Here is a 20,403-nt window from a genome sequence, read left to right as displayed (position 1 = left end):
TCATTCGAATTGCTCACAAGCTGGCGGAGAATATGATGATATCCACCAGTTTACCAGGTTATCAATCCAGCTTAACTGTTCAAAAAGCACATATCCGACACACATAAGCCATCATGTCTTAGCAATTTTGCATCGGTACGCTTTACAGTTTAACTTTTACTTAGTACTACTCCTCTGTATCAGTCAGAGATGTCACAGCGTTGTTTTACGTAACGATATACAGATAAACAAACAGCAAATCAAAACCATGCTGATAAACGCTGATAATCTGTATCGCTAGTGGCGATACAGATTATAACCAACTACAGGGGCTACAGTGCATTCATACTGTTCTACCAAAGCTTGAGAAGAACGAAGAAGAGGGCGATTTATTATGATTTGTTAATGTTGTCTACTGTTGATATTAAATGTGCAGGGAAAGCAGATTGTAAACCAAGTAAAACCAGCTATTGGTGTTTTTTGGTTTTTTTTTGCACGACAGTGACATTATTCCTCTTGTTTACTTTTTTAAAAAGATCTATAAATATAACGGATCTTCATGTTTTCTCCAGATGGCTTACCAACGTTCATAAAACAACCTTTTTAGGCCTTTTTATTACGTTTTCTGATGTTGCCTCCTGTAAATATATCAAATGTGTAGGCCAACATCAGACACACAGAAAGAAAGAAGCAGCAGATTTGTGGAGGTGAAACCAAGTTTGCCTGACTATTCTTCTTCCAAACTGGGATAGGAGGTTGTCAAGTCAGGGTACCAAGATAAATTGTGTCTTTAGGTCACTGTGATTCCGATAACAAGTGGACTTCATACTACTCAACGCACCGGCATGCAAGCAGGCACATTTCACCGTCCATGGATGATATGACAGAGATACGAGTCTCAAAGGTTAGCAGCACTACACATGTCCCACACGTCCTATTAATTCACATTTAGTGAACAGAGCCCAATAAACCTAAAAAAATAAAATAAATAAAAATAAAGCTTGTCCACACAAATGCATGGTGCTTGTGCAATATCACACACACACACACACACACACACACACATCACAAAAAACATCCTTATCCCTGAAGGACAGAAGTTCGACAGGCTGGATGGCACAATCAAGACTGCGTAAGCTTCACAGGAGGCCTTGATGGGTCAGAGGTGGTGTTTTTGTGATGACGTCAGCTGGAGGAGGTTGTTATATAGAGCCAAGCCGTCTGTCTGCCTTTATGCTCTTAACTTCTCTTTCTGGAAGAGGACGAAACAGGTACAAGTAGCTATACTGCATTCTGGCATTGCGGGGCTCTGCTTTTCTGAGTTAGCTGGCTGGCTAGCTAGATCTTTTTTTGTTTTGTTTTCGGTAGCAATGACAGTACTGTAGCGTGTTACTGATTACACATAGCTAGCATTCAGCTTAATTAGCATCAATTTAATACCAAATGAGGGGTAAAAGCTTCTTTAGAAAGTGTTAGCTACGTGTTTTGCAGGAGGAAAGGCACAAACGCTGTGTTTGGCGACATCTAGGAGGCAGCTCCGCGCCATAGTGAGAGCCGAAACCGTCGTTAATGCTAGCTAGATAGCTAAACTAGCTAACTAACTATTACATAATTAAGATATATTCAGAATACATATAAAGTGATTTTAGGATGGCATTTGCGTTTTGGAGTGAAAAAGAAAAGGAAATTAGCGAAATTAAATACATTAATAAATAAAAACAAATAGCGCGGCGTTTGTTTGTGCTAGCGTAGCGAGCTAGCTAGCTAGCTAACTTCCTTAACGACTCTTGACTCGCAAATGAATCACTTTCATATATATTTTTTTAGCATATTCGTTGTCACCGTAATGTCCTCAGCCTCTGCAGCATCTGATTTGTGTATAATATCTAAATATATGTGTCCATTTTCTTCTACTTTGTTCCAGGGAAAGCTGCCACTATGAGACTGTACCTCGCCGTTGCCGCTTTGATGCTCGTGCTGGCCACGCACGCTGGTAAGAATCACTAGGAGTCACTAGGAGTCACGAATCGTTCGAGCGAATCGATTCCACGATTCCTCTGATGCCTCTAATGCAATCTTCTGTTTCTCTGTCAACGCAGAGGCCCAGGAGGAGCCCACAATAGAGCAGCACTTCGCCAACTTTCATTCAAAAATCAAGGAATTTGGATCAGATCTGACCGACAAGACCATGGCCACTTTTAAGGAGATTGAGCAGAGCGAGTTCGCCACCAAGACCAGGTAAAACTACATGTGCATACACACACACACACACACACACACACACACAAGATGTACGTCTGAGTACATAAGGCATGTACTCTCCTGTAATGCTGCTTATTATAGGACACCCCTGTAACACAACCTGAGTAAAGGTACATGCACTGTTGCTATTACTACAAAATGAGTTACAGTAGAATTACACAAATACTTCCTTGTGAATGTACTGTAGTTAATTATTAAATTACTTTCAATTCTGATCATAATTTAAAGAACATTTTTTTATGCCCAAAGAAAGAAATCTCCCAAACTATATAAACAACCATGACCGTTTCTGAACAATTGGGGGTAAGCAGTATGCAGCCTAATGGCCCCCAGCCACTTCAGCTACCACTATTCTGCATGGAATAATGAATGATATAGTAATAAACTATTACACATGTACTTCAACTATACAGCCTATGTAAATAATACGCAAGTTAATAATTACAATGTAATATGCATGAACAGTAGGCAGTGAAATGATAAGCATAATGCATAAAATAAATAAATGGGTACTCATGGGACCCCTTGTGGCAAGAAACGGCCCATAAAATCATAAGTGCTTTAACATTTGATACCGAAGAGCATTCACAAGCAATACATTTGTGATCAAGATGAAATACTTTTAAAACCATGTCTCTCAAACACAGATTAAGTCTAGTCTGGGACTAAATTTCAGTGTCAGTGATGAATTGGCACTGGTAATTTTTTCTTAGTCTTATCTTAGGCTTAATCTAAATCTGATCTCCTAAAAATGCAGAAATTATACACAGTCATTGTTGTCTGCTGTCACTTTTGTCCTTCTAACTACTGTTTGTTTTCTCTGTGGCTCCCCTCAGGAACTGGTTCTCTGAGCAGTTTGAGAAGATGAAGCAGAAGATTGACGAAACCTTCACCAACTAAGTCCGAGACTCAACCACCACCACCCTCCTTCCCCACCGTGACATCGCCATGCTTCATTGTGCTTAACAAATCCCACTGTTGCTGCTAATCTGCTCATTTCTTGTGTGCAATCTATGCACTTTTGTATCATTTTTTTTTTAAAGTGATGGCAATGCTGTCGAAGTCATGAAATGTTCAATAAATGACCAAACAATTTTAAAGACCTGTTTTTGGGGTTTTTATTTTTTGCTCCTTTTTGCATATTATGAAAAACCTGTTAATTTCATTAGCAGTTCCATGGGTTTTTAATACTGAGTAACATTACATTGACAAAGTAGTGATGAAGCACAACCACATAATCAGATAAACCACTGTTTTGTCTAATCAGGTATTCCCGAATGAGGGACGTAGTATAAAATAAATAAAAGAACAGTCCCAACATAATCAAGGCCTTGTTCGATGTTCCTTTAGTATCAGTGTGATAAGATATCTAAATATGGTCTGTGCCCATTAAAGGGACGGCGGGGTTGGATGATGACTCACATCAGGCCACATCTTGGGTTAAAGTCACTGTTTGTTCGCTGTTAATTATCAGTACTCTTATTTTTTTCCAGTTAAATCAAAGATTGTCCAATCCAAGAGAGAAGTGGGTGGTTCGGGGACCCAGAGACTCCTGGCCTTTTCCACGAATTACACCATGTATTGAATTTCTTTAACCCAACAATCTAATGCAAACAGTTCTTGTCCTAGTAAGAGTTGAAGGTTCCTGTAACTTTGCCAGCTGTCAGTCAAATTAACATTCATTCATACGGCTTCTTTCTCTAAGCTGTTTACAGAACGTGCCGATCTCCGGATTTCTGGCCTCATGTTTGTTTGTTTGTTTTTGTTTTTGTATTTTTAGAATTGAATTCAGTGGGTAAGATGGAAACCCACGGATGTGTAAGGTGTTCATTTAGTATTCTAAAGAAACCTGCCAAGTCAGAATGCCCAGTGGTGGTGAATGAAACCAGACGATCGATCTGATAAAGTTAATGCCTTATTTAGTTCATTTTTTCCAGCAACAATGCACATTTATCAATATTTCACTTTCCATGTATGTATTTATATCATCTTGTTTTATTTATTTAACAGATACATACACATTAAATCAACATTTTAGTTATCACACATTAATTAATTAATTACAAATTTTTTTTTACCAGACATACACATTAAATCAAACTTTCAGTTTCCACATATTGTTTATATTTATATTATTTTTAATCAGAGACATACACATTAATCAGCTTTTCAGTTTCCATGTATGTATTTATTCAGTCTTTTTTAAATTTATTTTACCAGGTACATACACATTAATCAACATCAGTTTTCATGTAATTATTTATATATATGTATTGATTTATGATTAATTAATTCAGCATTTCCGTTTACACATACTAATTTATTTGTTTATTTATTTTACCAGATAATATCATTTATGAACGATTTATTTATTTATTTATTTATGTACAAGAGGCATACACATTAATGAACATTTCCATTCCCATGTTAGTGTAAATGTGCCAGAGTTAGCGAATACGCTCATTTTCTACCCAAGGTCATCAGCTCAAAAAGCACTAAATATTTTATTTTATTTTTACATTTTTTTTTATTTTAGCTACACCTTATTTAAAAGTGTAAGTGTAAGCGTAATCAGTGCTCTCTGATAGTTCAACCGGTAAACTATTCGAGTTTTTATTTAATAAAATTATTATTTATGTGTCATAGTCAATGGGGACCCCTGGTTCCTATCACCCCCAGTGTGAAGAGATTGGAGTCTGTAGGTTTCTCTACACTGACCCATTTCAGCAAAATTCCCCTTTATCTTGAGTGTTGGAGCTTGTGTTTAGCTTTTCCTCCTCAGTTGCTGAAAAAATGACTGAAAGTTAAAGCAGAGGACGCTCTGGACGCTCCTGCAGATCTCTGTAAAGAGTAAAGAGTGGACTCACTAAACACTCAAACATCTACTCGTAGATTTAGCTGCTGCAGCATCACTAGACCCACTTTACTAGTACTAGTAAAATGTAGGTGTTACCCTACTAAAATCACAGCAGTAAAATCTCAACTTTAGCCCGGATTGCTGAGCACAGCTACAGGACATGCCAGGCAAATTCACTACAGGCACTACATTTCCCATAATGCCCAGTGTCTTACCAAAGGTTTGAGCAGCTAATGCTTTCAGTTCAGTACTTATGTATTTTTTTAGAGGAGCAATGGATATTCGTACATGTTTGTTAAGGTAATGATAGTGCGTAGCTGTACGTTTTGGTTAAGGCCTTATAACCCTATAGCCCACCAAACCTACAAACAGATTAGACCACTGAAGCAAAGCCATTAATTAAACTAGCACAGGCCTCAGTAACGCTAGCATGGGCTTTATTAATGCTAGCCAGTAACAGGGGCTTTGACAAGCTTGCAAAATGAGTGTCGTGATATTGCCAGTAAAACAGTAAACTACTCATTTTAAAAGTCTGTGTTATCTAACTAACCTTAATTTATGCAAATACAAAATCATACTAATACATATTTTTAAGCCACAAATGAAAATATTTCATACCTCGCCATGTGCATGACAATAATTTATGAATTATGAATATAATTAAAACAAGGGAAAAAATAAGAACTAGTGATATTATTACTAATCCTATTATTAACATAATAATAATAAGAAGAATTTTATTATTATTATTATTATTATTATTATTATTATTGTCATTATCATCAACTAGTAATATTATTAGGCAAGAAAAGGGGTATAGGAGTGCCCCATTAAAGAGTAGTCTACAATAGTAGTCTAGAAGAGCCCTAGCTTAAACAGTACTGTTTAAAAGCAAGGATGCTTCTGGACTAGTCTAGAAACATCCCTACTAAACACCCCTGCTTCTAAACAGTAGTCTGGAAACACCCTTGCTTTTAAATGCCCCTGCTCCTGATTAGTAGTCTACAATAGTCTAGCAGAGCCACAGCTTATAAACAGTAGTCTCAAAGCATCTCTGCTTCTAAATAGTAGTCTAGAAACACATCAACTAAACACCCCTGCCTCTAAATAGTAGTCTAGAAACACCCCTGCCTCTAAATAGTAGTCTAGAAACACCCCAGCTTCTAAATAGTAGTCTAGAAACACCCCTGCTTCTAAATAGTAGTCTAGAAACACCCCTGCTTCTAAACAGTAGTCTAGAAACACCCTGCTTCTAAACAGTAGTCTAGAAAGACCCCTACTAAACACCCCTGCCTCTAAATAGTAGTCTAGAAACACCCCTGCTTCTAAATAGTAGTCTAGAAACACCCTGCTTCTAAATAGTAGTCTAGAAAGACCCCTACTAAACACCCCAGCTTCTAAATAGTAGTCTACAAAAACCCCAATTCTAAATAGTATTCTAGAAAGACCCCTACTAAACACCCCTGCCTCTAAATAGTAGTCTAGAAACACCCCTGCTTCTAAATAGTAGTCTAGAAAGACCCCTAATAAACACGCCTGCTTCTAAACAGTAGTCTAGAAACACCCTGCTTCTAAATAGTAGTCTAGAAACACCCCTGCTTCTAAATAGTAGTCTAGAAAGACCCCTACTAAACACCCCTGCCTCTAAATAGTAGTCTAGAAACACCCCTGCTTCTAAATAGTAGTCTAGAAACACCCCTACTAAACACTCCGCTTCTAAATAGTAGTCTAGAAACACCCCTACTAAACACCCCGCTTCTAAATAGTAGTCTAGAAAGACCCCTACTAAACACCCCCATTTCTAAACAGTAGTCTAGAAACACTCCGCTTCTAAATAGTAGTCTAGAAACACCTCTACTAAACACCCTGCTTCTAAACAGTAGTCTAGAAAGACCCCTACTAAACACCCCTGCCTCTAAATAGTAGTCTAGAAACACCCCTGCTTCTAAATAGTAGTCTAGAAACACCCCAGCTTCTAAATAGTAGTCTAGAAACACCCTGCTTCTAAATAGTAGTCTAGAAAGACCCCTAATAAACACGCCTGCTTCTAAACAGTAGTCTAGAAACACCCTGCTTCTAAATAGTAGTCTAGAAAGACCCCTACAAAACACCCCAGCTTCTAAATAGTAGTCTAGAAACACCCCTGCTTCTAAATAGTAGTCTAGAAACACCCCTACTAAACACCCCTGCTTCTAAATTTAGTGCTTCTAAATAGTAGTCTAGAAACACCCCTACTAAACACCCCTGCTTCTAAATAGTAGTCTAGAAACACCCCTACTAAACACCCCGCTTCTAAATAGTAGTCTAGAAACACCCCTACTAAACACCCCGCTTCTAAATAGTAGTCTAGAAAGACCCCTACTAAACACCCCCATTTCTAAACAGTAGTCTAGAAACACTCCGCTTCTAAATAGTAGTCTAGAAACACCTCTACTAAACACCCCGCTTCTAAATAGTAGTCTAGAAAGACCCCTACTAAACACCCCCATTTCTAAACAGTAGTCTAGAAACACTCCGCTTCTAAATAGTAGTCTAGAAACACCTCTACTAAACACCCCGCTTCTAAATAGTAGTCTAGAAACACCCCTACTAAACACCCCTGCTTCTAAATTTAGTGCTTCTAAATAGTAGTCTAGAAACACCTCTACTAAACACTCCGCTTCTAAATAGTAGTCTAGAAACACCCCTACTAAACACTCCGCTTCTAAATAGTAGTCTAGAAACACCCCTACTAAACACCCCGCTTCTAAATAGTAGTCTAGAAAGACCCCTACTAAACACCCCCATTTCTAAACAGTAGTCTAGAAACACTCCGCTTCTAAATAGTAGTCTAGAAACACCTCTACTAAACACCCTGCTTCTAAACAGTAGTCTAGAAAGACCCCTACTAAACACCCCTGCCTCTAAATAGTAGTCTAGAAACACCCCTGCTTCTAAATAGTAGTCTAGAAACACCCCAGCTTCTAAATAGTAGTCTAGAAACACCCTGCTTCTAAATAGTAGTCTAGAAAGACCCCTAATAAACACGCCTGCTTCTAAACAGTAGTCTAGAAACACCCTGCTTCTAAATAGTAGTCTAGAAAGACCCCTACAAAACACCCCAGCTTCTAAATAGTAGTCTAGAAACACCCCTGCTTCTAAATAGTAGTCTAGAAACACCCCTACTAAACACCCCTGCTTCTAAATTTAGTGCTTCTAAATAGTAGTCTAGAAACACCCCTACTAAACACCCCTGCTTCTAAATAGTAGTCTAGAAACACCCCTACTAAACACCCCGCTTCTAAATAGTAGTCTAGAAACACCCCTACTAAACACCCCGCTTCTAAATAGTAGTCTAGAAAGACCCCTACTAAACACCCCCATTTCTAAACAGTAGTCTAGAAACACTCCGCTTCTAAATAGTAGTCTAGAAACACCTCTACTAAACACCCCGCTTCTAAATAGTAGTCTAGAAAGACCCCTACTAAACACCCCCATTTCTAAACAGTAGTCTAGAAACACTCCGCTTCTAAATAGTAGTCTAGAAACACCTCTACTAAACACCCCGCTTCTAAATAGTAGTCTAGAAACACCTCTACTAAACACCCCTGCTTCTTAATAGTAGTCTAAACACCCCTGCTTCTAATAGTAGTCTAGAAACACCCCTACTTCTAATAGTTAGAGAGTATATAACAGAGAGTAGTTGCAGTACAATGTAGCAAACCGGAATTGGAAACAAGTGCTTTAGTTGATTTTAAGTTGAAATAAGTGATGTTCAAATAGAGCAAAGATATATAAGAGAAACATATCCCATTATTAATATAAAATATCTTATTTAATAACACCCCACTTCTAAATAGTAGTCTAGAAACACCCCTACTAAACACCCCTACTTCTAATAGTTAGAGAGTATATAACAGAGTAGTTGCAGTACAATGTAGCAAACCGGAATTGGAAACAAGTGCTTTAGGTTGATTTCAAGTTGAAATAAGTGATGTTCAAATAGAGCAAAGATATATAAGAGAAACATATCCCATTATTAATATAAAATATCTTATTTAATACATCCACTATATGTCAATTGGCATTATGGACAATTGCTATTTTTCCAGAAAACCCAAAACAAACCCAAGCAGCAAACAGAAACAGGCCTTTGTCAGATTTGTAGAAAGCACCCCTCCACCCATACCCCCATTTACCCCCAAAACACATTCATAGATTTATAACTGCTGAGTAGACGCTGTTCACCACCCCTGAGGTTAGAGGGTCACAGGCAGTGAATACTACTGCAAAAATCAATTGAAATCATTGACTGTTGCTGTCAACAAGATGGCCAGTGCAACTCTCAAACAATGAGTAATCCATTTCTCTGAATGTTAAATTCGAACGCAGCCAGCCAGCATGAACGCACCACCTTATCGCCAAGTTCTGGAAAGCAATCAAACTGAGCGTTTCATAATAAAAACTACAGAAATAAGGTGCCGGTCAGTGAATAGTTGCTTCAGATATTAGTCGGATATTCAGTCGAACCCCAGACCCCAGACACGGCCTTCTATCTCGACCTGTTTTACGGTATTTATTGACATGCTAATGCTAATTTGCTAATGTAAGTGGTCTGTGGCAACTCATTCATTCCAGTGTTTTGGTAACTCTCTAACAGATGTCCAAGTTGGTGCTGTTTGTCCTGGTCATGGTGCTGCAAGGTACGGGTTTGGTTTCATTCATGCATGCTAGTTTTGTTTTTATGCCAACCTTTGCCATAGCGGTTAGTTAGCCATACCAAACAGAAATGAGATATCCGTTCCGTTACCCTGCAGCGATATTACCTATTGGCATAGTGCATAGAGCATATTAATAACCTGTGAGCATAGTGTTCGAGTAATGGCCTAGTGTGTTGTTGTGAACGTGACCTACAGCTGTTGCTACATGATGAAGTTAGCAATCTGTAAAAGAGCCGAATTATGCAGCAATCCAGTCAAAACACTGAACTGTGCAGTCTGATGAGCGCGATGCATCGTGTTCTACTACAAAAGGTACTAAATAGCATTGGGACTTTGTGGCTTTTCCTCTGAAAATATAACTTTTTCTCGTTGTGATGGTCACAGCATGCACGATTGCAGCAGACAGTGATGGCCCAGGAGTTCTGGAGAGGGCAAAGGAGGCTTACAGGTACAGCAGTGTTAGCACAGCCAGATCTATTGCTTAACAGCTGGCATGGCCAGTGTTTAATTATATAACCTAAATAGAGCAGTGAGCCCACCAACTTTGAATAGTGCTTACTATTAAAAACAGGAGTATGCATATCATAATATCTTATATAATCTTCTGATGTGCTTCCCGAATATCAACAGATCATTTGATCATCTGCATATGTGTGGTTGTGTGTCTGGGCATATTTGTGTGTTTGCAGAGAGTTGAAGACGAAGGTGGTGAATGCTGGCAGCACGGTGGCTGACTATGCTGGAATGTACTACGAGGACCATGTGAAGGCTGTGACCGACCCTTACGTCCAGTGGGCTAAAGAAAAAGCCAGCTCCATCTGGGACAGGGTCAAAAACAGGGTGTCTGGCCACATCTCTGAGTAAAACACCTCAGGAAACCGAACAGCACACCAACAAACTACTTCATAAAAAACAAAACAAAAAAACAAAAAACAAACATAGGATGTTCATATGGAGTGATCACTAATACATTGCTGTAAATTGTGAAAACAGCACCAGGATGTATTAGAAATGTAGCTAATTCAACTGCATAAGCCTCCAGGATGGATCTGGAAATGGCCTTTTCAAAATGCATACATTTTTAACATGTTTAGGAACTGCATTCAAGAGAGCTGCTAAAATCTCCAGTATGTATTACAAATCTCTCATCCAATTGTACGGATCTCCAGTATGTTTTACAAATGCACCTGATCCAACTGCATCAGCCACCAATAAAAACCTGGAATTGGCCTGCTTTAATATACAGCATGTTTTACAAAAATGTATCTAATCCCTCTGAATACATCTCCAGTATGTATTATAAATGTGCTTGATCTAAATGTACACATTTCTAGGGTATATTAAACATTTTTCTAATCCAACATGCATTAATTTCATGTTTTGGTACTGCATCTAAGATAGCTGCTAATATTTCCAGTATGTATTACAAATCTTTCTCATCTAAATGTACAGATTACACCTGATTACACCTGATTCAACTGCATAAATGTACAGTATGGATCTGAAGTTGACCTATTTAAACTGCAGAAATATCCAGTATGTATTACAATTCTTTCTCATCTAAATGTACAGATTACCAGTATGTATTAGAAATGCACCTGATTCAACTGCATAAATGTACAGCATGGATCTGAAGTTGACCTATTTAAACTGCAGAAATATCCAGTGTGTATTACAAATGCATCTTATCCAACTGAATACATTACTAGTATGTTGCAGAAATAGGCCTAATTAAACTGCGTAAATAGATAGATAGATAGATAGATAGATAGATCACTTTATTTATCCCACAGGGAAAGTCAGTTTTTACAGCAGCAAAATCAAACAAGAGAGCAGCATGATAGAGGCATAAAAGCGTAAAAAGTGATTGTAGTGCAGTAATAATTACATTAATATAATGTAATATACAGAATGAATTATGTGTAATGTAACAGTGCAGTAACTACATTAATATAATGTAGTGATGTAAGGCATCCTGGGGTATCATTACAGTATAGAGTTTTAAAGTGGCAGTGCAGATGACAGAGCTGTGTGGCAGTACATACTGATGAACAGAATAGTGTCCGATTGAGAAACAGCGGGACTGTTCTATTAGTACACTCAGTGCACAATAATGTCCCGGCACAGTGACGAGGCATTGTACAGCGAGATCGCTGTTGGGAGAAACGATCTCCTGTACCGTTCCTTACTGCTGCGGAGCTGAAGGAGCCTCCGCTGCTTGACCAGTAGATCATGGAGGGGGTGTTCTCCAGAATGGCAGTCCTCCTTTCCACAACCACCTCAAAGCCTTCCAGAGAGCAGCCCAGGACTGATCCAGCTTTCCTGATCAGTTTGTTGAGCTTACTGGCATCTCCACTCCTGATGCTGCCTCCCCAGCAGATTGCAGCAAAAAAGACAGCACTAGCAACAACAGACTGGTAGAAGGTCTCCAGCATATTGCTGCACACATTAAAGGACCTGAGCTTCCTCAGAAAGTAGAGTCTGCTCATCCCCTTCCTGTACACAGCCTCTGTGTTGGCCTTCCAGTCCAGTTTGCTGTCCAGGAGGACACCTAGGTATTTATAGGTGTCTACCCGCTCCACATCCTGACCCGTGATGGTAATGGGACCGGTCGTGGTCCTCTTCCTCCTGAAGTCCACCACCATTTCCTTGGTCTTGGCCACATTGAGAATCAGGTGATTCCTCTCACTCCACACGACAAAGCTGTTAACCAGGTCCCTGTATTCTCCATCCTCATCATCCCTGATGCATCCGACTACCACAGAGTCATCAGAGAATTTCTGAAGGTGGCAGAGTTCTGACCTGTACTGGAAGTCAGTGGTGTACAGGGTAAAGAGGAAGGGAAAGAGAACAGTTCCCTGTGGTGCTCCAGTGCTGCTGACTAAGCACTCAGACCGGTTGGATATGTAATATACCCAGTATGTATTAGAAATGCACCTAATGCAAATGCAAGAATCGCCAGTATGTATTAGAAATGTTTTCTTATCCAACTGCAGAAGTCTCCAGTATGCATTAGAAATGCACCTAATGCAACAGCATGAATTACCAGTATGTATTACAAATGAACCCAGTCCAACTGCATACATCTCCAGTGTGTATTAGACTTTAGTAAATATTATATTTGATTACATTAAAATGTTCCAGCTTCATCAGTGCATAAACATGCATAAAAATCCACACTTGCATATCAATCTGCTTACTTATCTAAGTCACTGGCCACAGACTCAGACTTCTTATATAACCCTGCAATCTCTGATCTACTAACCCTCACACCATAAAAACACTGTTGGATAGTGTGAACATGTGTAAGGATGTGCAGGTGTGTGAAATTACACAAAGAGAAAAATTAGCTACAATAAAAACATGGAAAACACCAACAACCGAACCTGATACATGTGCCAGATTAAACAAGCAGGGTCAAAGGTCGCAGATGAGACACGTAATGTTCCAAAGAGGAAAGTTCATTCGGTCCGGCCCACAGTCTGCCTTGTGTGTGGAAACCTTTCCATAACCTTTGCACGTGGATTTGTTGCACTGAGCTCTTTATGTACACAGAAAGACAAGAGTATTGATTCTGGAATAAGTAAAGGAAAGACAACAGAGATGCTCTGCAATCTGCAAGTAGTATATTTAAGCTGAACTAGCAGGACAAAGTGGCTACACAGCATTTAAAATCATTTTTAAAATATATAATTATACATTAAAATATTACATAAGCGCATTTAATTTTTTTATTAAGACGGTCATATATTTTGTTTACTGCCTCTTCGACATAATGTTTAATCAAATGTATTAATAAGGTTGCATCACAACGCTATGGCACATTATAACACTGAGGACTGACACAAAATGTAGCTCGAACCAATAGATACATTTAATGAATTATGAATTATCAAAAATCCTGTATGTGTTAGAAACATTATCCAACTAATCCAATCGCATAATTCTACAGTATGTATTGGAAATGCATCTATTTGAGTAGTTTTCAGTATGTAACTGAAATGTACCTAATCTAACTATATCTAATCTCCAGTGTATATTAATATTTACTCTCACTTACTCTCGCGAACGTTTTTAAAAGGCAGCATGTACTGAAAAATAAATCCTGCATAAATAAAAACTGCATAAATCACCAGTATGTATAAGAAAAAGTACTTAATCCAACTGCATAAATTCAGAATGTATTGAAAAAGTATCTATTTGAAACTAAACAATGTTCCTGTATGTATTAGAAATGTACCTTGTATATAAATGTATATTATTATTTACACTCACTTTTAATAATATACATTTGCTAACATTTTAAATGACACTGTACTACGAAACATAGATTTGCGTTAGATGGAGTTTTTGAAAGGCTGCCAGTACTGAAAAATAGGCACATTTCTTTAAGTATCTAACTTTATAATGAAATGACTATAAGCACGAAATGTACATCTAATTGTAATCCTACTGCAGAAATCGCCAGTATATATCAGAATTGTATCTAAATCCATCTGCATACACCATCTGTATGTATTAAAATGTACTTAAATACACATGCATAAACCATCAGTATGTATCAGAAATATACTCAAATCCAACTGCCTTAAATCACAAGTATGTATCAGACTTTTACTTCTTCCAGCTGCACAATTATCCATCATAATTAGTATTAGTAGAAAAGTATTAGAAAAGTAACTAATCCAGCAGCATACATCTCCAATATGTATTACTATAGCTGCTTTTGCTGATGCACATGTAATATCTGGATATACTGAAAAGCACTTATAATGGCAAAGATTTCAAAAGTTAATATATACTGAAAAATATATATTTAATATAGTTTTGAATTAGCTCAATAATGTTTTTTATATTTACTATACTCAAGCTTAATGTTCTTCTATATGAGAATATGATGTAATGCAGTGAATAAATAATAAATGTCAAGTATGCAACTGCATAAGTGTATACTATGTGTTTATATAATATACTTTCATTACTCCATTATTTCTATTACTTTTGTAATTTAAGTCAGATTTTAAATGTACTCTGAAATATTTTTAATACAGAAGTAATACACTGCAGTGTTTGCAATGCATATTTAACATTTTTCACAGTTTTCCAAAGTTTTCCCAAGTGGGTTCTTTCAGAGATACCTAAAGGAACCTTTACCTTCACACAGATATATTTTCCAAATGATTATTTATTAAATATAGTTAATTTTTTAGTTTAGTTTAAATGCAATAAATAAATAAAAAAATTAATGCTAAAATATATATATTGAACAATATACAATAAAAAAATTGTATATTGCATATATTGAACAATTTTGTATATTGTTCAATATATGCATTTTTTGCATTAATTGTTTTAATTCTTTTAATTTATTGTATTTGAGGGAAAACAGGCACTTTCAAATGACACAAAAATTATATATATTTTTCAAGAAGAATATATTTTTCAAGAAATCAGGGATTCTCGGTCAAATTGCATGTGCCGTTATAGCATTTGTATATATTTTTATAAAACATACACACTCTTTCCATAGCCTTTCTATAGTAGGTTTGCCATGTGCTGTGTTCTGCAACCAACAAGCTTTCAATGAAAACCGCACTCACTAGGACACAGCTAACACTTGTATGTGAGTAAACGTGCACAGAGCATATTCAGGTGAAAAGTCAAGTCAATGCAAGTGTAACTGCAGAGATTCAGTAAATTCAGAGTTTACTGTAATGAAAGTAGACAGAACTACAACTTCCCATCATCTCCTTAAGCCTGTTCCTCACAAAGCCACTTAAAACCTACTCTGATCCACGTTCCAGAGACTGGCTGACTGACTTTATGAGTGCAAATGTGCACAGAGCAGATTTAGGTCAGAAGTCAGGGACTGCACAGAAATCAACACCTGCAGATTCGTGGGGGTACGGCGGACTTTGGGTGGAGGGATGAGGGTGAGGGCATGGGGCGAGAACAGCGGGTTCTGCTGTGTGGGAGTGTGTGTGTGTGTTTGGAGAGTACACGGGTGGTGAGGGAGCAAGGGAAAGAGAGAGAGCATGTGTGTGTGTGTGTGTGTGTCTGAGGGATTTTGGTTTTCATACATTATCAGGACAGATATAAAAAATTGTCCTGGTAGTTCAGGACAAACCAGACTCTTTGATTTTTGGAAAAAGTGCCAAGTTGCAGCTTTTGTTGACCTGCAGATGCAAACGCAGTGCACTTCTGGCTGCTTACTGAGGTTAAGGTTAAAGTTCATAGGGCTTAAGATATATAAAAAAAAGGACAAATTGTTTATAATAACTAGTTAAAGACACATTTCATCCAATAAACAATAATAATATTAATAATAATAAATGGAGGTGACAAATTTCTTGCCACTGGCAGACAAACCAAGCTTTAAAAAAAGCCATGTACTGCATTTACAAATAGGCGGTTGCACATATCCCCATGACCCCATGTCCTGACACTGCAGAAAAAACGAGTGTACGTGTGTGTGTGTGTCTGTGTGTGCAAGAGAGGGAAAGAAAGGGTGATAGAGAGAGATAGAGAGGCAGAGATTCATCGACAGAAAGTGTGTGAGTGTGTAGGTGTGTGTGTCGCGTGTGTTGCAGTGTGTACGGGTGATGACGTTTGTTTGGTCAAACGGCCAGACTGATATAGGGGTGAAAGGCAGACGTATATCTGCAGTCTCAGCTGGTGCATTTGCCTGCAGTCTTGTAAGCTCTCCGGCCTTGGACACTCACAGCAGGATCCTCACTGTCACAAGGTACTGCGCTCTTTCTGCAGGGCTTTCATACGGGCTAGATTTGCATGAGAACTGTGCCTGAATGCACATGGTTCTGTGCTCTATTTTTTTTTTTTATAGCATTTTACACTTATTTGTAACTTTGTAACAAGGTATGCTGCAGCGGTCTCTGCATGGACGTCCCGTAGTCTTGCAATTGTGTCAGTTGCTTTGTTAAGGCTAGTCGTGGTCATTTGGATTGCCTGAATCTCTGGCTATCTCTTAACCTCTCTTACATTTCTACTTAAGTCTGACATTCATGCTTTTCCTCTTTCAGATGAAGCTGGCATTGGCTCTCATTGTTGCACTCCAAGGTAAGGCTGGAACATCCACCTGTCGCCCACTTTCAGAGCTTGTAGATCTCATAGATCTCGCAGAGCCGTCCACTCCCGTCCGAATAAGCTCAAAAAAGCAGAAGGAACATCTCCTGAAGGTTTAGTTTAGATCTTAGCAAGCTTATGCAGGTCATCCGGAGAGCACTGTGATGCTAAGAAACTGAGCTACTTTGGCTTTCTAGCTTTGAGAGGTGTGGAGAACCAGATTCCTGCAATCAGTGTAGGTCTCAGCTGAACCAAAGAAACATGGAGTCAAGAAAAAGGTGGTGTTGAGTGTCTTGGATGGGATGTAAAAAGGTCCATGCTATGCACGTATCGACTCATACATGCTACCCTCTACAGCTAATTAGTACTCTTAAGCTAGACCAACCTAGCAAGTTGTTACCCTAGCTTTGAGTTACAGGTGTAGCTGCCAAATTGGGCTCCAAATTATGGACGAAAAGGCAGATTTAAGTGATTTGCCTGAATTTTAACTTAATGTATTTATTTCTTCTTTAAATAAGAGTTGATTGTACTATGGTAACTTTGCTACTTGACTGAGGCAGCCAATGAGAACGGAGCATGAATGTCTTGGTTCATCATAATATTCACAGCTGTATGGATGTGTAATATTGCAGCAGCAGTCTTACATTCTCTCTTGCTCTCTTTCTCTCAGTGGCGGTGTGCTTGTGCGATATTCCCACCCCCGATAAGGAGCTGGTAGACAAATATGAGGGCCTGAAAGCGACATTCCTCAAAAGGCTTGTGAAAGCTTACGAGAAGGCCCACGGAGCCGTCGGGACCTTTGCAGAGGGCACCATCACCGGCGAAAAAGCCAAGGAGATTGTGGATACTGTGAAAGCCAACGAGCGAGCCCAGAATGCCGCCAAGGTGTTAGCGTAAGTATCCACACAGTGCCATGGTCCTGGGGACAAATATGTGAGGGTATTTTGACGATGATATGCATACTTTTTCATTTGTTTAGAAATCTCTTATCCAGATCATTTGAGGGTTCCTTTGCATGCTGCAGCCTTACCTGATATCGATACTGTAACTACTGTTCTCACAATAACTAGCAGAGCTTCCTAAATATTGGATGTTGGACCCATCCAACATTTAGGAAGTTCATTCTGCAGTAAACTCCAGCAAAGCCAAAGTGGGCTTGCCATGTGTGCAAAACCCGGGAGGTCACAGTGGCCTAGTCGTAAGATTTATGGGTTCTAGGCCAATGACCGACTGAGTTGTACCATTTGACAAAGCTCTTAACCCCACCACTACCCAGGGGGGCGCTGTGCTGCTCTCAAACCGGACACAGTTAGGCAGCAGAATAACTTATTCCTATTCCAATTGGCAAGGACAACTTTTCTGAATGCTCTGAAACCAAAAGCTAAATATTAGCATGCTAGCTGGTGTAAGCTGGAGAAAGCCACACATGCTAATAAAACATTGCTGTTATGTCTGTTTGCAATTCAGTGCACTGGCCGAGGAGCTGGAACCCGTTGTGGAAAAGGCACGCCTGGCTGCCCTTGGTGTGTACGGCGAATACCTGCGCCCCTACATTGGCGAGTACCTGGACCACGGCATCACCGCTGTCAAGCCCGTGCTGGACACATGGCTACCAGCTGACGAGTAATAAGCCACACCATCGCCAACCGCTTCCCCCACTCTCCGAAAGCTGAGCTGTGCTTTAGATCTAGCTCTACATTTCCAATTAGAGACCAGACGTACTAAACATGCACAGAGTTAACATAGCAGTAAAGCAAAACAGCTAACTGTGTGATTGACAGCCGTGTACTAGCATTGTGTAGATGCAGCTTACAGGCTTTTTACTGTATATATCTGTGTATTGTGATGCTGTTCTGTACAATGTTTGGGAAAACACCACAATTTGTTCAGCAAGAATAAAAAAACAAAACAAAAAGTGAAAACCATTGAGTTGCGTTTTTTTTATTTTATTTATTTATTTATTTTTAACAGTCAATATCAAGATCTGACTCTTGAATCTCTATAAAGATTCTTCTGAATCTTTATATTTTTAGGCCCTTTTTAGCTTTAAATGTCCACTGCTGCAAAAAAAAAAAAAACTTCGACCAGCATGAATTGCACACTGGTCTAAGCTGGTTTGTGCTGGTCTGGCGCTGGCTGAACAGCGTGTTAGTGTTCAGAATACAACACATGCTGGTTTTTGCTTGTCTGGAGCTGGTTGACCAGCTTACCAGCATTCGAAACACAACATAGCGTTGCTGTCATGCAAAAACCACATTTTGTCATGACATGAAACGGGCAACTATCCTTTACATTGTCCGAATTTACACTGTCAGAATGAACGGACCAATAGAAATGCTCTAAAATGTTTACACAGACTTCCATCAAGCTCTTAAAAAGCCTATGGCCCGATGATGATGATTTTGGGGCGCGGGAGGTGTTATTTCAGACTTCTATTATCAAAGAATAGCCCCACCAGTTTGTACAGAAGTCCCTGTAGTTACTGAGTAATACACCCTAGTTTGTAATGAGTCTTGTAGTGTTTAGGGGTTAAAGGTTAGGAAAGGTTTTTTGCTTCTCCTACAAGGTTTTTGTGTTACGGAGATGATATGCTGGGCTTTGCTGCTGGGTCTTCATCTAAATGACTAAAGACGTTAGTCAGTGAAGCTTCTGTGAACAACTGTGTGTATGCTGGTGGAATGACTTGCCAAACTTATATAAAACATATCCAGTGGCATACAAAAGTCTGGGCACCCCTGGTCAAAATGTGTCAATTCTGTTGCTGTGAATAATCTGCTGAAAATTTCAGCTCAGTGGCAGCTTGATGCTTTTGGATGGTCTGAACTGGTCTGTGATGGATGGTCAAGGTGGTTGAAAAGCTGGTCATCCAGACAAAAACATGCCCTATGATGATAAGTTAGCAGGTTATCCAGCTCCTGACTAGCATAGTGTGTCGCATAGTGGATTTTGGCCTTGCTGGTCATCCAGCTTGGATATGTTGGTCATGCTGGTCAACCTGCTTGGCTATGCTGGTAATGCTGATCATTCTGGTCGACAAGCTTCATCTTGTTGTTCAACCAACTTGGTGATGTTGGTTATGCTGGTCGACTGGTATGGTCAAGCCTGGCCAGCTAAATCTAGGCTATACTGGTCATGCTGTTTGACCAGCATGCTGGTCGACTAGCTTGGTCGTACTGGTCAACCCACTTAGTGATGTTGGTCATGCTGGTCGACTGGTATGATCAAGCTTGGCCAGCTAAACCATCAAACTCAAACAACAACAACATACCCATTGCTGGTCAAGAGCTAAGCATGTTGGTCATGTTGGTTGACCAGCTTGGTCATGCTGGTCGACTAGCTTGGTCTTGCTGGTCAACCCATTTAGTGACATTGGTCAGGTTGGTCAACTGGTATGGTCAAGACTGGCCAGCTAAACCATCTATCCTAAATAAAAACATACCCTATGCTGGTCAAGAGCTAAGTTGGTCAACCAATACCTTCTTGGACAAATACCTTGTCCCACAAATCAGAATTCTGTATATC

At 39.1% G+C, this 20,403-nt stretch overlaps 3 protein-coding genes across 3 annotated transcripts; all 3 read left to right on the top strand.

The window, feature by feature from the left end:
- The first annotated feature begins 1,173 nt into the window (after positions 1–1,173).
- Positions 1,174–3,341, top strand: apoc1 (apolipoprotein C-I). Its single transcript, XM_072679029.1, has 4 exons — positions 1,174–1,250; positions 1,904–1,972; positions 2,079–2,217; positions 3,078–3,341. The coding sequence occupies exons 2-4, from the start codon at positions 1,918–1,920 to the stop codon at positions 3,139–3,141; spliced, it is 258 nt and encodes an 85-aa protein (XP_072535130.1). The 5' UTR covers positions 1,174–1,250; positions 1,904–1,917; the 3' UTR covers positions 3,142–3,341.
- A 6,253-nt stretch (positions 3,342–9,594) lies between these two features.
- apoc4 (apolipoprotein C-IV) lies at positions 9,595–10,787 on the top strand. The gene is made up of 4 exons (XM_072679028.1): positions 9,595–9,649; positions 9,738–9,780; positions 10,183–10,246; positions 10,488–10,787. Exons 2-4 carry the CDS (start codon positions 9,738–9,740, stop codon positions 10,660–10,662), a joined length of 282 nt encoding a protein of 93 aa, XP_072535129.1. The 5' UTR covers positions 9,595–9,649; the 3' UTR covers positions 10,663–10,787.
- Positions 10,788–16,312: 5,525 nt separating this feature from the next.
- apoa2 (apolipoprotein A-II) lies at positions 16,313–18,803 on the top strand. Its single transcript, XM_072679027.1, has 4 exons — positions 16,313–16,543; positions 16,839–16,875; positions 17,552–17,774; positions 18,349–18,803. Exons 2-4 carry the CDS (start codon positions 16,839–16,841, stop codon positions 18,506–18,508), a joined length of 420 nt encoding a protein of 139 aa, XP_072535128.1. The 5' UTR covers positions 16,313–16,543; the 3' UTR covers positions 18,509–18,803.
- Positions 18,804–20,403: the final 1,600 nt, after the last annotated feature.

This window comes from Salminus brasiliensis, chromosome 5 (assembly GCF_030463535.1).
Source record: "Salminus brasiliensis chromosome 5, fSalBra1.hap2, whole genome shotgun sequence".
Lineage (NCBI taxonomy): Eukaryota > Metazoa > Chordata > Actinopteri > Characiformes > Bryconidae > Salminus > Salminus brasiliensis.
Note: the sequence above shows the minus strand (reverse complement) of the source record. Positions and strands in the feature narration are given on the sequence as shown.